This window comes from Sinohyriopsis cumingii, chromosome 16, assembly GCF_028554795.1.
Source record: "Sinohyriopsis cumingii isolate HCF-2022 chromosome 16, ASM2855479v2, whole genome shotgun sequence".
Lineage (NCBI taxonomy): Eukaryota > Metazoa > Mollusca > Bivalvia > Unionida > Unionidae > Sinohyriopsis > Sinohyriopsis cumingii.
This window is the reverse complement of record NC_142976.1, coordinates 12347270-12369575: the sequence shown is the minus strand read 5'-3', so window position 1 is coordinate 12369575 and position 22306 is coordinate 12347270. Positions and strand designations below refer to the sequence as shown.

The 22306-nt window shown below is 34.3% G+C and overlaps 1 protein-coding gene across 3 annotated transcripts in view; it reads right to left on the bottom strand.

Annotated features, from left to right (window-relative positions):
- Positions 1-22306, bottom strand: part of LOC149779954 (septin-7-like) — a 141978-nt gene that overhangs the window by 83615 nt on the left and 36057 nt on the right. The window contains exon 1 of one of the 3 annotated variants that reach the window (XM_089936658.1): positions 10020-10185. The exons of the other annotated variants lie outside the window; for them this stretch is intronic. Coding sequence (XP_089792784.1) covers positions 10020-10121 — 102 coding nt within the window. The 5' untranslated portion in view covers positions 10122-10185. Of the gene's footprint in view, positions 1-10019; positions 10186-22306 lie in introns of those variants that run through there. 3 annotated transcript variants of the gene reach the window in all.

Sequence of the window (22306 nt, the reverse complement as noted above, 5' to 3'; positions counted from 1 at the left end):
AACATATTGCAAAGTTCTACCGATTTCAAACAGTAACATTAAAGGCGTAGCAAGTAGGTATCAAAATACAAAAACTCTGAGAATGTGTGGAATGCAAAGATCAAAATGCATTCAACCTAGCTACACAGTCAGGATCACAACACTCTAAGTGCAAAAACAGGCTGTGATATGCACAGCATGCCACCACATCAAGCGGTTTATGCTACCCAGGTACCTGCAGTAGGGTGCAGTCCATTTTACTACAGAATTTTTCATGGTTTCTTTGCAAGTGTTACACTTACCTACTGAGGCAGGTCCACTACTGTATCACAATAAACACAAGTAATTGTAAACAGAAATCACAAGGCCTCTTTTCATTCAATTAAAACAATTAAATTTCTCTTCATTCAATAGTAATCCACTATTTCTGAGCAGGCCATGTACAGACTACATGCATTGTTATCTTGTCAACCTAATATAACAACTAACACCTACACCAATAGTGTACACTGCAACTATGCATACTACTTTGTGCACATATAGTTAAGATGTTCTACTCCACCTGTGGAGGCATTTTTGACATGTGGACATTTTTACCTGGAGGCATTTTTTTTACATACCTGTCCTGCATTCTTTACATATTAAATTTTCTCCATACAGTAAATTGGCAAATTTTAACAACTAAATTGTCTATCACACACACTTATTGACTGAAGATAAAACTGATTTATATGCATATCTGGTACATAATTCACTAAATTTCTTCAATGTTCAGTTGCAAATGTTACCTGTCTCTCCCTGATTAAATTCTTACCTTGGGCAACAGTTAAAATAATAGCAAACATAGATAAGGTCCCCATGCCTCACACCCCACAATCAGGCAAAATGAAGCCACCAGGTAAACTAAGGTACATGTACAATGCTAATCATGTGTCATTATGACCCTATGGAACAAAACCAACTAATACCTGTAACAGCTACAAGCATTTAATAGTCCCTCAGAACAATAATGGCTATGTGGTGCCAATTAGAAGTACAGTTCTGCAAATCAACGACAGAATTGCACCCAAACTTTAGAAACATAACTGTTCAAATATATGTACAAGATAAAATATAAAAGGTAAAGATTTTAAAATATGTATACAACAAAAGATAATGGTAAAATACGTTAAATCACAAGAAACATGGTCAAAAGTTTTGTAATTTAAATTGCATTCATGCAAAGATTTTCTCAGGCGGTACTTTATCATAAAGCTTTTAGTCATACATGTGACAGAACCAAGAGATCAAACCAGTAGATCTACCAACTTTCTGCATCAGACTGGCTTCTAAAACAGTAGATCTTTTATGGACATAAATTTTTAATTTAAAGGGGACTGAAACGAAAACAAGTGTATATTTTGACATAAAATGTCTTCTCTCGTCTACAATAAAACAGCAAGTTCTGAACATCAATAAAATTCCAATGCAAAATGTTAATAACGAAAGAATACTAGCAATCAGCACTGTGATGATAAAGCTTCACACTTAGCATTATTACTTTGTATTTTGCAAGGAATGGATAGAATGTGGCAATGATAAAACAACCATGCTCAGCCTGCAAAGAAGTCCAAACTTCATTTTTCCTGTGGCTGGGTTTTTAAGGCAGATGCTCCTCCAATCTTAAAGTTCAACCCAAGGAAGGTATTCCTGAGCTGGACTAGAACTATTCCTATCTTTGCCCATCTTTACCTTTTTTTAGCATCTGATATGAATTGAACAGAAAATATATGAGCTGCCCCTTCAATATTCCTCTACAGCATCTTGAACAATGCAACAACAATTAAACAATACAAAAACTCAAAATACTAACTCATATGTTTCTGCCAAAATAACTTTTTTAATAGGTCTCTCCTTTCTATTTTGGAAGTGTCTATCTGCAAAGTTTTTGGAAAGACTATTCACACAGCTGTATGCCTACAACAGAAAAGACTATCCACATGCCTACTGGTCAATACATTTGGGACAAGTCCTAAATAACATACATTACAACAGAAAAGACTATCCACATGCCAACTGGTCAATACATTACGGACAAGTCCTAAATAACATACATTACAACAGAAAAGACTATCCACATGCCAACTGGTCAATACATTAGGGACAAGTCCTAAATAACATGCATATCCATCAATACCATTACAGGTCTGGCAGCCAATTTATCAGACTACAAAACAACACAAAAAGGAAACTGTTCCATAAATGTCATCCTATTGCATCCAGCTGTTGTGTACTAATTTTACAAAGACTGCCATGAAGCCCAATTCACTAACGATATACATGTATCTCCACTGCAAACAAGTGTCTGTCTGATTTAGGATTATGATAATTATTATATAGTGTGCAAACAATTAGAGGCTAGTCTGTGAATTAGTGGTTTTCTCAAGTGAATTTTTGTTTGATAATTAAGTTTTACTTTAACAGTCCAGATAGATACTATCTCAGATAGCTATAACCCAGGCAAAATGTCTTCAATTGTATCAATCACTGCAGTACAATGGATTACAACCTATCTATTATGCAAAAGATATTAAATTCCATTGTGATTTTTCCTTCTTTTTATTGTACGCTGTATTGTCTTGAATATAGAAAGAATTATGTCACTGAGATTTACTGTGTGAATGTACACAAAACACTGCAGAACATAAACGGTAAACAGCTAACATTATCTAAGTGTAATAAATCTGCAACTTTCAAACTCTTAATGCACTTTAGCTAGCCAGCTCATTTGAAAATAAAATAAAAATTTGTTTGTTCTGAGTGAACGAGAAAAAGTTCATTGATCAGGTGAGTTTTTCAGCCACGAGATTCACTCAGTATTTATTCAAAGATTTGCAAATGGTCTGTTGTCATAGACTACTTGGTGTTTTGGTAGATAATAACCTATCATGGACTGAACATATCAAACATATCAGTAAAAAAGGCAATTAAAGTTTATGGCTTCTTAGTAGTGTTACATATATTTCCTTTAATTTATATTTGATTTAATTAAATTGTAAGATTTAAAATCTTTTTATTTTTTAATTTCATTACATGTCAAAATAATGTAGTTTTGTTCACATTTCATTACTAGGACTTCTAAAATTTAATTCGTGGATTATTCTTGGATTATTTTTGGATTTGATTCTTAAAACCGTAAGTTCTTATTTTTTCATTTTTACAGAGTTTTTCCAGGGAAATAAATTATTAGTTAAATTTTTCATAGCTTGTTGTTTTGATCTTTGTTTTGTTACTGTTTATTAGAGCCTAAACATGTAACAAGACTTGGATAAGACATTTTCTCCCTGAGAGGCACAGAAAACTATTTTATAACAGTTACATACAACCCTATTTAGACTACTGTAATACAGTGTGGGGTAATTCAAATGATAAAAACATAACAATGCTGGCACATCTTCAAAAAAGAGCATTTGGGCTAATATCAATCCAGAAAGAAAGCAAGGAAAATTTAGCTGTTAAGTTAAAAATATTACCTATTATAGATGGAATCTGTTTGAGAAAAGCCAAATTAAACTACAGGATATCCAATAATAGTGCTCCTGAATATTTACAATCACTATTCCAGTATAGGCTGCCTGGCAATACTCCCCACCTGCGATCACTGTCTACCAAACAATATAAAATTCCCAAACCAAATAAGGAATTATTTTTAAAAAGTTTCCAATACTTTGGAACTTTGCTCTGGAATAGTATTCCAGTTGAGATTAGAAATGTCCACTATATTTCCTTCTTCCAATCCCAATATATCCAGTGGCACCAGAGAGGCGGCTAAAATAAATTCCTTTGTATGAGGGCCTAAAGGTAGATTAGTATTTAGCTAATTGTGTTACCCTCTTTAAATAAAGTCATTATTATTATTATTATTATTATTATTATTATTATTATTATTATTCATAAAACTATTCTGGAGCAGCTATAGCAAGATTTTCAAGAAGGCCAATGTGGCTGCCATACTATATGTCCAAACAGAACCATTTTCAAAACATAACACCATAGGAAGTATTCTGGTGAAAACCCTATGTTGATTCATTCAACAGCAGTAGCTGCAACAAGATTTCTTAAGATGGATACTATACCAGTCATAACAGATATCAAATCAGAATCATTTTCATTTAGGACCAACTAGACATGATTAAGGATGATTAGTGATAACAAGATTTTCAATATGGTTGCAGTGGTGGGCATAGTGGATGTCTGAGCAACACCATTTCCATCTGAGAATGAATGTGTGTGTAAAGTTTCAGGCAATCTTCCAAGTCATTTAGCAGGAAGAGTAGTGATAAAACTCATGTGAATAAACAGGAGGACAGATAACAGATCATCTATGACCAGTAGGATGACAGATAACAGATCATCTGTGACCAGTAGGATGACAGATAACAGGTCACCTATGACCAGTAGGATGACAGATAACAGGTCAGTTATGACCAGTAGGATTAAAAAAACTGTTTAATGGCCAACCAGATCAAATTAGGTCATCTGTATATGAATCAGAACTGCATAGCACAAAATATTTTGTACTATGGTATGTGGTGGTATTTCTCAACACACTGTGATACATGCCACAGTACACTGCAATTATATTAGGAACTAAAATTTCAATGTTCTGTGGCTGGGACCGGATTCTTTTTTGTTTAATTTCCGTCTGTCAATAGCTGGAAAAATATCTATTTATAGCAAAATAACACCTTATTATAACATTGATATTATTTGCAAAATAAATATTCATTATCTTGGGATAAAAGAAAAGAAGATATTTCAGCTCAAAAGAAAATAACAGCCCCTCCACAAAAAACATTAAATGACTAGTAACTTGTAGCTGATGAATTGGTTATGTGTATGTTACTTATTGTAGTAATAATAATAATAATAATAGAAATAATAATAATAATAAATAAATAAATAATAATAATAATAAATAATAATAAAGTCTTTGTTTAGAGAAGGTAACTCAATCAGTTACAGAACTAATTTACCTTGAGGCCTTCTATCTGTTATATACAATATTTACAGTATATACAACATGATGTGAAGAGTCTGGCTTGACACTAAATAATTAAATAATTTTAAAATTCAAAATATCAAGCCTGGAACACATGCACAGGCATCTGTGAAAACATAAATATATAGAAAACATAAAATATCCTGCATTGAAAAATTCAACTATGAAATTATGCAAAATTACAGAAAAGCAGGTCTTTTTTGTACTAGAACTGTTCAATTTTCTAAAGATTTCATCCATTTAAGACATTGATTATGAAAAGAAGAAATGTTAGGAGCCTGCCTTATGTCACTGGGAATGTTGTTCCATACCAGTGGACCAGTATCTTGAAAACTTTTTTTAAACAATTCCTTCTTTGACCTTGGTATAATGTAATTTTTACTTCTTATGGCCCTTAAATTTGGAGTGCCATCAGCATCTCTTTGGTGAAAGATATTGCAGTTGATGAATTGGTTATGTGTATTACTTTTTGCAGTTGATGAATTGGTTAGATGGATGTTACTTATGGTAGTTGATGAATTGGTTATGTGTATGTTACTTATTGTAGCTGGTTAATTGGTTATGTGTATGTTACTTACTGTAGTTGATGAATTGGTTATGTGTATGTTACTTACTGTAGTTGATGAATTGGTTATGTCTATGTTACTTATTGTAGTTGATGAACTGGTTATGTGTATGTTACTTACTGTAGTTGATGAATTGGTTATGGGTATGTTACTTACTTTAGTTGATGAATTGGTTATGGGTTTGTTACTTACTGTAGTTGATGAATTGGTTATGTGTATGTTACTTACTGTAGTTGATGAATTGGTTATGTGTATGTTACTTACTTTAGTTGATGAATTGGTTATGTGTATGTTACTTACTTTAGTTGATGAATTGGTTATGGGTTTGTTACTTACTGTAGTTGATGAACTGGTTATGTGTATGTTACTTACTGTAGTTGATGAATTGGTTATGTGTATGTTACTTATGGTAGTTGATGAATTGGTTATGGGTTTGTTACTTACTGTAGTTGATGAATTGGTTATGTGTATGTTACTTATGGTAGTTGATGAATTGGTTATGTGTATGTTACTTACTGTAGTTGATGAATTGATTATGTGTATGTTACTTACTGTAGCTGATGAATTGGTTATGTTTATGTTACTTACTGTAGTTGATGAATTGGTTATGTGTATGTTACTTATGGTAGTTGATGAATTGGTTTATGCGTTTGTTACTTATGGTAGTTGATGAATTGGTTATGGGTTTGTTACTTATGGCAGTTGATGAATTGGTTATGTGTATGTTACTTATTGTAGTTGATGAATTGGTTATGTGTATGTTACTTACTGTAGCTGATGAATTGGTTATGTGTATGTTACTTATTATAGCTGATGAATTGGTTATGTGTATGTTACTTATTGTAGTTGATGAATTGGTTATGTGTTTGTTACTTACTGTAGCTGATGAATTGGTTATGTGTATGTTACTTATTATAGCTGATGAATTGGTTATGTGTATGTTACTTATTGTAGTTGATGAATTGGTTATGGGTTTGTTACTTACTGTAGTTGATGAATTGGTTATGTGTATGTTACTTATGGTAGTTGATGAATTGGTTATGTGTATGTTACTTACTGTAGTTGATGAATTGGTTATGTGTATGTTACTTACTGTAGCTGATGAATTGGTTATGTTTATGTTACTTACTGTAGTTGATGAATTGGTTATGTGTATGTTACTTATGGTAGTTGATGAATTGGTTATGCGTTTGTTACTTATGGTAGTTGATGAATTGGTTATGGGTTTGTTACTTATGGCAGTTGATGAATTGGTTATGTGTATGTTACTTATTGTAGTTGATGAATTGGTTATGTGTATGTTACTTACTGTAGCTGATGAATTGGTTATGGGTTTGTTACTTACTGTAGTTGATGAATTGGTTATGTGTATGTTACTTACTGTAGTTGATGAATTGGTTATGGGTTTGTTACTTACTGTAGTTGATGAATTGGTTATGTGTATGTTACTTATGGTAGTTGATGAATTGGTTATGTGTATGTTACTTATTGTAGTTGATGAATTGGTTATGTGTATGTTACTTACTGTAGCTGATGAATTGGTTATGTGTATGTTACTTATTATAGCTGATGAATTGGTTATGTGTATGTTACTTACTGTAGTTGATGAATTGGTTATGTGTATGTTACTTATGGTAGTTGATGAATTGGTTATGTGTATGTTACTTATTGTAGCTGATGAATTGGTTAGGTGGATGTTACTTATGGTAGTTGATGAATTGGTTATGTGTTTGTTACTTATGGTAGTTGATGAATTGGTTATGGGTTTGTTACTTATGGCAGTTGATGAATTGGTTATGTGTATGTTACTTATTGTAGTTGATGAATTGGTTATGTGTATGTTACTTACTGTAGCTGATGAATTGGTTATGGGTTTGTTACTTACTGTAGTTGATGAATTGGTTATGTGTATGTTACTTACTGTAGTTGATGAATTGGTTATGGGTTTGTTACTTACTGTAGTTGATGAATTGGTTATGTGTATGTTACTTATGGTAGTTGATGAATTGGTTATGTGTATGTTACTTACTGTAGTTGATGAATTGGTTATGTGTATGTTACTTACTGTAGCTGATGAATTGGTTATGTGTATGTTACTTATTATAGCTGATGAATTGGTTATGTGTATGTCACTTACTGTAGTTGATGAATTGGTTATGTGTATGTTACTTATGGTAGTTGATGAATTGGTTATGTGTATGTTACTTATTGTAGCTGATGAATTGGTTAGGTGGATGTTACTTATGGTAGAAGTGGCAATCTAAAAGCTGTGATAAAAGTGGGATGATTAAGATGACACTAAAGGTGATACTGTCAAAGTCATTATACTGGCATTAGAGAGCCTGTTGATAAAAATAGGAAGCATTGATACTGAAGTAAAAATAGGAAGCATTGATACTGAAGCCTACAGTTTTCTAGCCACAATATTGACATATTAGCCAGGGAAACTTTTGAGTGGGATGCCAACACCCAGAGTAGATATTTGTCAGAGAGGGCCAGTAAACACAAAACACATTTGCTCAACAAACAGGAAAATATATCTCAGACTTTAGAAATTATGTAAAGTTCAGACAAAAACTAAATGTGCTCTTTAAAATCTAAGTTTGATTCACATTCTTACAAAAAAAAGTAATACTAATGCTGAACAATTCACACACACTAAAAATCCCTAGGCAGTCAATAGTCAGCAGCCAGGTGTTTCCTATACACCTCAGGACATTATAAAAAAAATGGAACTTTCCAGTAGATGCTATAGAGTTACATCCCTTTTTACGGGGACCAAGGTCATTCAATATTTAAAATGCTTGTTTTTGTGAAGGAAGGCAAAGTTTCAGTGCATGATTAACTAACAACAGTCACATTAAGCTTCTTTTCATTCTCTATTCATCACCTGCCTCTTAAGTAAGCTGTCTTTGATCTCTGAGCTGAACAAGTGGTTTACTCAAAAAATCATTTGAAATGTGAACAGCCGCAGCTCTTAGGCCCAATTATACAAGCTGGTGAACAAAGATTCAATCCTCTGTTTCAGTCATAGGTATGCTGTCAATTAGTAGTTGAATTAGTTTTTTGTCACAATGCAGGAAACAAACTAAGATCAGCAAAAATTTTTGGGAAGAAGTAATGGTTGACACGGTAACATTGTGTGGAACATAATTATTGGATGACATGGTAATATTGTGTGGAACATAATTATAGGATGACACGGTAATATTGTGTGGAACATAATTTTGGGCAAGGACAACATATACATGAATTTTATGATTTGTTGAACAGTGCACTAAACTATTATTATAGTGCCAATATAATAATAATAAGAAGAAGAAGAAGAAGAAAAAGAAGAAGAAGAAAAAAAGAAGAAGAAGAAAAAGAAGAAGAAGAAGAAGCAGAAGAAGAAGCAGGACAACAACAACAATAATTAGTAATAATAATGATAACTGTATTTGGCATATGGTACATGTATGTATTTGCTTGTAAAGTAAGTATGAGGGGTGAACGTGCACACATGGGTCACCTTTGTATAGAGGCCAGTGTGGCCTTTTCCCATGGATGGCTCCTATCAACGGGTTGGAGGGGAAACAATGAGAATATTTTCAAGATTGCAGCTGTGGTGAGGAATAGTGAGAACAAGTCATCATGGCAGCCATATCTGATGTTGTTGTTGTTATAGGGTTTAACGCCATTTTTCAGCACAAGATAGGCTATACATGATGACCAGTATTACTGGTGGAGGAAGAACCTGGGAAAACCCCATAAAGAACCACCGACCCACGAGAAGCTACCGGCAAGCTTTCTCACATATCCACATTGGCCGAGCCCGAGACTCAAACCCACACAGGCAGAGGTGAGATGGCAGTGATCCATGACGGAGAGCGCTTTAGACCACTCGGCCACTCAGGGCCCCCATATCTGATGTACAAGTGGCACCATTTTCATTTATGATCAACTAGGTATCATAATAATCAGCTCATCTACATATGAATTAAAGAATAAGATAACCGAATTCCACTAGTCTTTCTTGAGTGGGTTTTTATGCAATCTTGTTAACAAGTTTTTCAAGTCAGGAGAATAGCTGGACAGATTGACAGGACAAAGTCCTGTTGCTGATGCTGCAAAGAATCAAAACATTTTATTGATTCTAATTCTTCCTGGCTGCAAGGAACCGAGGTTTATGATGCTCAGAAAAATACAACCCTCCTTCTCAAAGATCACATAACCCCCAACATCCAGTTGCTGAAACTACCTCATATATTGTTGAAAAATTGCCATATAATTAAATAAAACCTAACAACTCAGGAGTCTTTCCCAAAACTGCAATGTTCTAGCCATATATTTCTGCATAACAAACTCATTTATGTGAAAAACCTAATGGAAAGTTGGAACAGAAATGACATTTGTCTGCAGCAAAGACAGGTGCATTTTTGTACATACTGTACCTTGTCGTCTATGTGCTCAGCAAGCCAGTTACAATACTGCTTAACATTTACAACTCCCCCATCGCTTGTGAGAAAGGCTTCTTCTCCCTCTCGATCAGACATTATTAACACAATTCAACTGAAGTCCTTTATAATTACTTTAACAACACTCTGCTTCCTATCTTTGTTATGTCCCCCTACATTTATGTATGTCCGCTAAATGTCCTCAAGACATTTAACACTGGGAAAACTCATCTCAGAGGAAGGAAGTACTTGCATGCAAGGCAAATAGGTTATATATGGTATACAATTATTTATCCAGTGTTTAAAAACATTATGACATGTATATGTAAACATACATCCGGATGATGCAGATATCATAATCACTCAAAAGTTTGCATTATGTGAATAATGGAAATAAATGACCTTCCCGTCAAGTTTCTGAACCTCATGATTGGTTTTGCACAAGTACATGTATGTGCTGTTCAGATGAGTGCTTTGATACAGCCAGGCCTGAACTCAAAGGTTTTATTTATGAACATGGTTCACACAGCCCCAGTGAATTGTTATTTCATTTTAAGTACTTGTCAAGGACTTTCATAAAGTTTTAAAGTGTATTTTTCTTATGGAGACAGAACTTTCTTCATGTGTTTTTTTGTTTATCACTGCATAAATGGGAACAAAGTAAAGAAAAATCAAACAAACATGGAACTAACTAGCATGCCACTACAGCAAAGGGAGGCTACTCCAGTTTGTACCTCTGTCATGTTGGTTGTTATGAGTTTAACACGATTTTTCAGCATGATAAGCTATACATAGAGGCCTGCATATCTTGTGGACGAAGAACCCAGGAAAACCCTGAAAAGAACCACCTTCACACAGGAAGCCAATGGCAAGCTTTCTCACATACCTACACTAGCATGGAGACCACAGCTGTGATGTCAGTGATCAATTAAGTCAAGTGCCTAGAACACTCAACCATCCAGGGCACCTGTAACTAATACGGTGTATGTCGCAATCTTGTTAGCACAACTAGTCCTAGTTTCTTATGCACTGCCATGAAAATTGGTAAATACTGTGGTCATCATCTGAAAATGTGCATACAGCCATTCACTTGCTGCCATAACTTCTGTTACAGTTATTGTCCTTTATGTGTTGCAGCCAATGACACAATCTTGTGAGTGCAACTATTCCTGCAATGTTTGAGGGATTGCCATGAGACTTTGCAGGTATGTGAGGTTTTACTGGTATATCAGTATGACGTGATCTGGACCCTGGCAGTACATGTAATGCATGCAGTACATCAATTATCAGCCGCTTATGTGAGCCTTCATTTGCTTGATTTAAAAGCTTTTGTCTCTTTCATGATCTGCTGTTCAAAAAGCAAGAACAAAATTCTGAAAGATGTACCTACCAAGAAAATAGTTGAACTGCATGTCCTGCATGTTGCATTGTAAGAAATAAAAATGGCGGATACTGAACCTAAGTCTTGCATGAGCTGATGCCTAACAAAAGTAAAATTGCTCATCTGGCAGAGTTTTGGCTGAAATTCTCCAAGACAAATGGATAATTAATAAAATACTATGCTACTTGTCAGGAATTTAGTATGGTGGTGAAGTTCATGGGACATATGATAAACCTGACTGATAATGTTGGACATCATCCTATCCTAGCCACCAATTTAGCCTTGGTAATTAAGCAGGAGTTTATCTTGTGTAGCATGGAATCCACTACATACAAAGTTTTCCCGAAGTTGTTCATCTAAACCAATTCAAAAGAAATTAAATTTAGATGAAACTTAGATTTCTTGTTGACTATTTAATATTATCCAAATATATTGCAATGCACAGTCCTGCATTGTAATGATATCACAATATGAAAATTCAGGTGGTACCAATTCTAAAACTCATTATCACCTGAAGATGCACATCTCAACAAACCATTTTGCTCCAAATTTCTGATTAAGTTATAACCCTTGTTTGTTTTGAAGCTTGATTCAATGTTTAACACAATCTCTGTTTCGAAGCTCGATTCAATGTATAACACAATCTCGTTAGCTAAACAGATTCCCTACTTTTATCTTTTATGGATCATCATAAAATTATCTTATTATTATGGCCAAAATCTAAGATGCAGATATCGACAAATCTTGGTGATGCTAATTTTATGAGTTTGGGGTCCTTTTTGACTAACATCTGGGTGCAGTGTACTGTATGAAAGAATGGCAGTGAAAATACATATTATGGTCATCATCATCAGATGTGCATGCTGAAATCAATTTACTGTTTCTCCAAAAAAGTTGTGTATTTCATAGGGGTGGGATGCATGAGGGGAGGGTGCATATTTACATGACCAAATTGCTCACCATTCCACGAGTTTATATAAGAACTTTATGATGCTGAAAGTTAACAGATTATAGCTGCTGTTAGATACCAACAACAAAAGTGTTTGCCTGCCATCACCAGGTATCCTGTTCTGGATTCTAAATTAATGTTTTCTGGAAGCTCAATCTATTGCTGCATACGGCATAATGTAAAGCAGTATCTATTACAGACCACCCAAAATTGTATTATTTTACCGTAATATTAAGGTTTTAAGCTGTTTGCAAGGTCTGTTTTGACTTGGAAGCAAAGCATATTGGATACTGTCAGGTTTTTGAAAACCAGTTTTTATGAGTATCACTTCAATATGTGAATTTTTTTTTAGGAAGCAATTTATTCTAAATGAAAGAAAGTGTGCGACTCCATCTCCTATTAATTTTTTTCAAGGTAATTAACAGTTATAGTAATTAAAAAAAACACATTACTAAGATTCAGAATCGTGAAATAAACTGCAATTTTGATGGCACATGTGCTTTTGCAATTTTCCATGTCACTGTCTTTTTAAGTCAATGACCAGTAGCACTAAAAATGGTTATTAGTCAACATAAGCATCTTCAATTGACATGCATAATATTCACCCAGTTCCAGGGCAATCCATCAAAAACAATATAATTAATTGTGCTAATGATGGCTGGTTGACTGGCACAAGATATATATATATATATATATATATATATATATATATATATATATATATATATATATATATACAGTCAACACCGCTTATATGCATAGCCTCAGGACTGGACCCAAGCTATGCATATAAACGGAGTATGCATTTAAGCGAAATTTACAATGTACATGTACTTATAAAATGGAAAATCATACAAACAAAACTCATATGCTATACAAATGTGTTTCAGTGTACGAAACATTTACGTATACATTTAATTCCACAATATATGTAAATTCTGATAAACATTATAAACTGTTATTGCCGAAACCACTGAGGTTACTGTGGCTAATGACTCATCAGGTGGTCATCTGGCTGCTGCCAGCTGGCAATAATTTCTAGCTCTAGAGCCAATGCACGGCATTAATACCGCTTTAGCTGATGAGTGCAGAGGTTGGCCTGGGCACCAGTCTACAATTTTCTACGATCTTTGGGATAGCAGCCTATACGTACGTATACAACCCTACCTTGACCTCCACATTAGATGTCTGGACCATGTTTATGCAATTAAGCAGTGTCAAATACGTATAAAGTCAATGGTTGAGACCAGCAAATTGTATGCAATTAAAAGATTTATGCATTTAACCGATATTGATTACTATGCATATTAATGAAGGAAAAACGGGATAATACTTTTACTATGCACTTAAGTGAAAAAATTTACCAAGCCCATACATGGCAGCCTCAGGCACTAACAAATTAAGTGTCAAGAGGATTGACAAAATTGACATGATTCAAGATTTTGTCATGACATCAGTGCCTTTAGTGATAGTTTCTTTCAAAGAACAATCGCTCATTTAGGAGTTTAAAGATTCTGCCTTTTCCTGACTGCTAACTATGAAATGGCAATGCAAAGCATGTTGGTCAAACAACACTAATGAATACAAAAAATTAAATACCGGTACATTACAGGTGACACTCAATTTATGCCACTTCGATTTATATGCTTCCATTTTAATGCCATTTATAATAAATGAATAATATTCAATTTGTGCCACATTGCTTGTTTTTATATAAACTTCTGGGTACAACGGATGGATACTAATCATTTGTATATGTAAAAGAGCATAGCATACATGTAATCAAGTTAGAAGATCTACCATAGAAAATAGCCAATTGACTTATCAAAGACACACCACAACAGCCATCCTGTGCAGGCCTGCATGGGCATCCAACCCATGACTCTTAGCTTACGAATTCAATGCTCTAGCAACCAAGCTACTTGTGGGTGTTACTTTTATTTTAAAAACATGTTCTGAATGATGTTTTAGTATATCTATCTTACCATTCCTCATTGATGACTGTCATTCATGTTACATGTTTGTGGAATTTAATTTTAATAATACTTTGTGCTGGAATAAAATGATGACAGTTTGTTTTGTCTGTGGTGACACTGTTGTGGGTGCTAGTACATATTCATTTTTATGTATGGTAAACCTATCAGTAAAACTTTATATTTGTGCATATACATGTATTGATACACTGCTATTAATTCTTATTTACATTTACATTAACAACAATGGCCTTCAAACAAACTTACATATACAAGTTGCCAAATAAATAATTATAATTCCCAATTAAATGTAAAGTCTTACTTTAAATATTTCTTACCATCCAATCTAGATGTCCAATGCACCTTTTAATCTAATATATGGCACCTGCATTGACTTAGTGGCTTCATATCTTCATGGGTAATAGAAGCTATAATGTTCATTTTACAGGTGTTATTTATACCATATCTATCTACAACTACTACCATATGTATTCAAAAGGCAGCTTCAACTGCAAACAATATAGACCTTAATCTGCTAATGCATAATTTACTGTCAGGTCTGGGTTTATGCTGTGTGTTCCACTAATTATTCCTAATGAACTGCATATGCCCTCATCCACTGGCACATTATATGATGGCAGATCTGGGCCCATGCAGTTTGCAGTGGGATCCAACTTATAAGTAAGTATATACTGTATGTAATTTTAAGGCAATGGCTGTGCATTTTGATTAGATACCAAGGTTTTCCTATTACATGAATATACCGAGTATGTATTCCTATCAGTCCGTCATTTTGATCACAACAAATTTCAACATGCATGAATGTTTGATAAAGACCTACTGGTGAGACATGAAGGCTAATCACAAGTTTAGGCAATATTTATGCATCAAGCTGCCACTGTAATAATGAGACATTTCTATATCATATCGTATACGATCAGTATTTTACAAGATGATTTACCAATTGTAATGTGTTGACTCATATGATGATGCTATAGTATATCTATGTAGTCTTACTGACATGTTGCCACATTATAGCAACAAAAGTATGTAAATTTGTTGTCATGTCTTTATAATTGTCAACAAACTTACCATCTTGCTGACATGCATGATGTTGCCTTGACAACATATACAACAGAAATATTTCTGCTTGTCGACAGCAGTTTAGTACTTCCTCATGGAATACAAACCCTGAACCAACTAGCTTAAGAAAAAGAAAAAATTTCCCATAGGTTTCTGGTGTTTTATATATATATATATATACCTCCCCTCTCCCGATTTCATGTGTTGTTTCAATGAACAATGCATTTTGACATATGAATACTGTTGATATTTAAAAATTTTCGATAGTACAAGCTAAATACAAGTTCAATAATATACAGAATATCCCTCAGACTTAAATGTGTGATGTACAGCAATGAAGTCTGAAAATACGTATTAAAGGGGACATAACTCTTTGTGAGAAATAACTATATAAAATTAAAAACAACATGTCTACATCAACCAGCAATGAAGCCAAAACAACAATATTAAATGCATTACTGGTATAAATTGCACAGGAAATAGACCCTCTCAAGGGATATCAACTGACCAGTACATCTGCTCTTTCTCATATTAATAAGCAGGAGGGTGGGTGCCACAAGCTACCCTGTGACCTAACTTCCCTTCATAACTTTTAGTTAAACTGGTACCATGATGCTGAAGCTTGAAAAATAAAAGAAGGGTGGCCGAGGTAAACAGTTAAGTATGCCACAAAATACTAGGGATATATTTTCATACTAAAGAAAATTTTAATTCCAGCCAGCCTGAGATGATATAATTTATAGAGTGTGGTAAAATGAGATTACAGGTAATTGCTTCGATTTTGATACATACAGAAAGATTGAAGGGTGAGCACTGTTTTGTCAAATAATTCACTTACTCACCTTAATTTTCACCAACAAATATTAAGTTTTATGAAAAACAATACTGTGAAAGTCTAGTATAAAAATCAGCCTGCTCTTGGAAACTTTATCAATCCTTACTACAACTGTCCCATAAAATGTAGTGGGTCATTACTTATTAGATACAGCAACATTAGCATAAGCTTAATTTTTAAATTAAAGCCCATTGTTGATATGTGTGAACATGTATGCACATGATTTAATAGCACATCAGCACAATAATAGCTACAAGGTACCATTAAAAAGATAAATTCTAAAAAAAAGATAAAATAACTTCAAAAACCTTTAGCAAGATAAACCCTTCCAAATGAACATACACAAGCAGCATATAAAAGATAAAATATGAAAGCTATATGAAATAAACAGAGCTCTACTGGCCAAAATTTTTATTTCCAGGAATTTAAAATCATTTCTTTTTAAAATGTGGAAGTGTTCAAACCACGTCTAATATTCTTCAGCAATAATATTGTCAAATTGGCTGCAGAGACAATCCATAAAATTGGCGTCAATATTTCTCGTAAGCCTTTGGCAGCACATGTATGCAATTTCACAAAATACTTCCTTGAGAGGTGCTATTTAAAGATTAATAAAATCATGTGACATTTGCTATAAAAGAGATGTTGTCATATTCAAGCCATATTTCACTTTGCATTAATGGGAAGCAGTATACTAAGTACAGACTGAGATTTTCAACTGTGTAGTCAATAATGTGTGGGTTTTGTTTCAAAATAAATAACTGATAAACTTGCTGTAACAGAGTGAATTCTGAGATGTCATTGTAACATTTGGCATTTTTAAATTGATGTATGTAATTGAACACTGGGTTAAATCCATGGCATGTTTAAGAATGCTACTGAGACATGATTGGTTATTAATGAGGTTCCATTTGATAACAGTGTCAGGTTAACAAGGGGTGAAGAATGGGTTTTATTTATTGAAATGCCAAGGGTTGAAATACAACAGAAACAGCATTTATACTTGCGTGAGTATTTATCATAAGTTGAAACTTTGCAGTGATCAGTATATTAAATAACGCAGGAATGTAAAATTTTCAAAACCTGGAGAGGTGTGTGTTAATATGTCAGTTAGATAAACCTTTGTTCCAACTGGATATGTTAACAGATCATGATGTAAAGGCAAAGTCTCATGTTTATGAGTGAATTAGACTTCAAAAATGGCAGTCCAGTTTTTGCACGAGGTCTTAACTCATGAGATGGGGGAAATGAAACCTTTGTAAAAATTGACTAAGGTCGAGAATCTGAGACACATAACCATGCAGTAAGGAGAATGTTCTGTTAAAGGGAAAACCATAACACTAAAAAGTTACTGTCTTAATTTCATATACAATTTTCTTTGATACAAGTCCTAAGATAAGTATTTGAATTGATTTGTCTTAAATGATATATTAAATTTGTAATGGATTGATCTTTAGTAGGTCTGCAAGATGCTTTATGACGTATGATTGTTAGTTAGCAATAGGTAGTATAAGATAAGAATTTTTTTTTTAGTCCAATGTGAATTCTTTTAACCTATGAACTGGGTGTACTAACATTTGAGCAGCTTTTTGGGGCTATACAGTTAAGTACCGATCAGCCATATGTATGCATGTGTCAGACATTTCAGTCAAGATAGTGATTAATAGGTCACACTGCTGGGGGCATAACTGTCATTAAGCAACAGCAAACTATGCTCCTGATTAATTAGTATTGGTAACTAGTTCTAATGAAGAAATACATTAAATTTCCTGTACCATGTTAATTGTCTATGGAAAGAGAAAATTGGGTGTATGTATAAAAAAAACCGCACCCAAGTGCTCAAATGCAATATTATGACCTAAATCCAGTTTGCAGTAGTGACCTATTGTGAAATATGATACTTATTATTCTTGGTAATGGAGAGTGGGATGTATGTTCAGTTCACTGTGATAGAAAACGATCAAAGGGTAAAGCCGCATTTATTTTATCTAGAAAATTGCTTCCATGACTGAATATAAGAGTGAAATTTCAGTAAGAGACTTGATGTCCAAAAGAGGCCACTAAAAGCAGTGATGCAAGAGTAGGCCAGAGAGAACAAGTGCGTTCATGTGCAAGTCAACCCCAACTGACAAGCACTTTGTAATTCCAACGAATAATTAAAATGATTCATCTCAAATTATATCTGAACACAACATGATTCCGCATACTGAACGTAAAACAGGAATGAATAATTTTGTTTACCTCAACCCATGATGCAATAAAATGACTAGGATATTCATGATCATTAGTAATTTCCCTTGCTCAGAGCATAAATATCGTAAGAGTTCGTAATTTTCAGCAATACCAAACTTCCTGTTGATTACGTGACTTATGAACATTTGTTTAAAGACTCTTTGTCTTTCGATCTATTTCATGGCTATAATCATCCCAAAAAGCGAAGGTCAGTTAACAGTTAATATTTTAACAAGATTAAGATAAGGAATAATAATAAAGAGAATTAATCAGAATGTTCAATTCAGCGTGTCAAATATGTTACATACAAATGTTCCCATTTCGACAGAGATGGTACACATAGGAATGATGCATGTCGATATGTAGTTTGCCAAATATGCAAATAATCAAATCAACCCCCTCCCTTTTTCTCCTAGCATGCTTCACAAAGAAAAACTGTCAAGTTCTGAACTTTATATTTGCTTGCCTTACTTCCTAAACTGCCTTAAAAAATGAGTCACACTTAAACATTAATCCAACAAATGAAATAATCATGTTCCATATTATATATATGGGGTAAAATTGACTTCAAAGAAACGTTGCCGATATTCACAAACTTGTAAATTATCTTAGAACAGATGGCTTAAACATTCTCATTTAAGGCAATGATATGTAATAATTTCTGTTCCCCTACATGAATCTAGCATCTGTTTGATTTACCTATATTCAGTTATTCCACATCATGATCTTCGTTAGCTATGCAAATTTCTAAGTGTGCTCACCCACTACAGTCTTCAAACAATTACTCTAGCTATTGTGAGAGCGTTAATACTGTACATAAAATGGTGGTTTATACCTGGCTTCTTTGCCTTTTAAATGTCTCTGTTTAAACTGCCCAAAGATAGTAGAACATCAGCTCCAATGACGACTATCAACTGATTATGCATGCTATGTGTAACGGACGTACACTGAAGTGGGGTTTTTGTTCTACTTTTGAAGATTACTGAAAATCATATTTTTTAAAACATTACTGTATCATGGGTTTTGTGAGTACATATCCCGTTTTTAGCAAGAAACACCATGTTATGGCAGGTAAACATCCTGAAAATAAATTTCTGCATTTCTTCTGCACGATCTAAGTTTTCTTGTGTAAATTTGTCTTTTAACAAACCCGATGAACACCTCACTTATAATACGGGGGGGGGGGGGGGGAATCTGTAATTTGAGGGGCCCCAGGTGTCGGGCTATTATATTTTTTTAAGCACTGGTTATAATGGCCACATGATACAAGGAGACTGGTTTAGATGGGTGGTAATTCAAGCCCCTCATCCCTTTTTAGCATTGGCTTCCGCTGTCATATTTTGATCACCTCCTTAACCTTCCTTGTCCATATGTCCTCTGATATGATCACCTTGGTTGGATTGGAGACGATGGTATGTCCCATATTCCTTCAATTTTAAAGTATGACCGACAACTATCTACTGATGTGTTCCTTAATCCCGGTGTCTAACACTATACCTGTTTCTCCGATGTAATTTTTCTCGCGATCAATAGATTATTTTATATACAAAAAGGCCTTGAAATTGGCCAAAAATCCACCATCAATGTGGTTAAGATATATGGATGATGCCTTGACTGAACTACAGAGTACCATGTTCAGTTCCCTGATCATCTCAACTCCACTGACCCACATATCCAGCTCACTTCTGAACAAGAAAATGGCAAGCTACCATTCTTGGACAATTGTATACATGTAAATGATGATGGATCAACCAAAGTCACTGTGTATAGAAAACCAACTCTCACTGACCAGTACATGAACTTTTTTCAGACAACATTGGATCAACGTATATCACCAACCATACAACTCTTAAAGACAACAACTTATACATGTAAAGGACAAAACTAAAAATTGAAAAAAATATGATGTGGCTTATTATATCAAATGTAATGATTGTGAGAAAGATTACATAGCAGAAACAGACAGTGTTAGAAACCAGGATTAAGGAAAAGTTTTCAGTTGGGGTGAGGGGAGGTTGGCTTATACGTAAACAGACGTATATGTGAATATATACAGTAATTCAGAGTGGCTCCAATCAAATTAGAGGAGCAAGCATGGTTATTGTATGTCTGAATGACAAAATTATCATTTATGCCAGCTAGATAACAAAAACTTGTGCTAACAGATGAGCTGACATCTGATGACCAGACAAAAGGACTAGTCATAAGCTCTCCTGGTCCATAAATGGTCAGACAAAAACTGCACTACTATTTACATTCACAAGTTTGCGATGATAGATGGGGCAGACAGAAGAAAAAAAACATGAATTCCTATATAACCCCCTCCCCATATAGATGGAGGTGGGGAGTATAACTAGAGCAGTAGTTTAATGGAAACCACATGTCCCTGTCAAGAGGTACACATACAGGGAACAGAAACCATTACCAGAATAAATGTAAAATGCTCCCTATCCTTATCTCCTTTCTTCACCCTTTGCTAGTTTTCATGATTGCACAGGCATTCCAGATAAATGCTGCACTAAAGAAAATATTCCGATATGTATGGTTTCTTGTCAAATGGAACTTTGAAAACCACAGCCTCTTTCCAACAAGCTGTTGGATGGAGCCTCTGATAAGACATGTAGTCAGCACATTCCATTTTATTTCTTAACTATATACCTTGACTTTGAATTAGGCACAAGTTGATTAAAGAGACAAAGTTGTTGCTAAGAGAAATCAAAACATTTTTGACCATCAGATGATCAGTCAGATGTTTAAAGTTAGCAAATGTGTAAAAAAAAAGCTTATTGTATGTGTACCATATTTATCTGATGACAAATCCATGACCTCCATCCCATTTAGTTAAATTTTGGATAACATTACTGAAGATTATTATGTATGAAAATAAGCCCTCCCCATACTCTTTTTTAAAATGAAAGTATTTGGCTTGTTCCTTGGCCTTATAATGAGACAAATACTGTAATTCTGCATTGGACTGTGCCTCAAATCCAACCTGTATTCACAAATAATTTCATATCTGCCTCAAATATCAAACTTATAATCAATATTTCCAGTCACAAGCACTGCTCTATGGTTTTTATCCCCTTTTTCGAATGTCACTTAACATTTGCTGATGTTCAGGTAAGGGAGTAATTAACATGTGAAAGTAAGTATTCCAGTACAACTGATGCCTTTGTATGGGAGAGAAAAAAACAGATGAATGAGGAGGAATTTGCTCATGTAAATATACCCCTGCCTCTTCCACATCCCACCCATATTCCACGAATGAAATAAATCTATGCCCAAAAAAGGAAAATGCCCAGTTGTGTGAGAACAATGACTGATCAACATATATATCTTTGATAATGACTGCAGTATGTATAAATTGTTTCACAAGAGACCCAAGCTAGCCTAATATTACTCACCTGTCTTCAACCAGTCTGGTGACCTAAGGCCTTGGATGCAAGAAGTCACAGATTCAAACCCTAGCTGAATCACACCAAAGACTTGTACAAATGGTACAAGCAACTGCTTTGGTTGGCACTCAGCAATAAAAGGTTAGTGTTAGGACTGGTTGGCCTGGTGTCAGGATAATGTGATATGATGTCCCACATCAAACTCATATTAGATCTTAATGATAACGGCAAAACTGCCAAGTTTTAACAAATTTGGACTCCTGAATGGTAAGATTTGGACGGGGCTTACTGCCAACTGTATGCATGAATTTTCTATTAATATATGATGTTTATTTTATTTTGCATTTTTAACTCTCAGCATACAGACACCCTTACTGTGACAATATTTGACCCCACTCACCCCAACCCCCCACCCATTTTATGACTGCAGCCATTA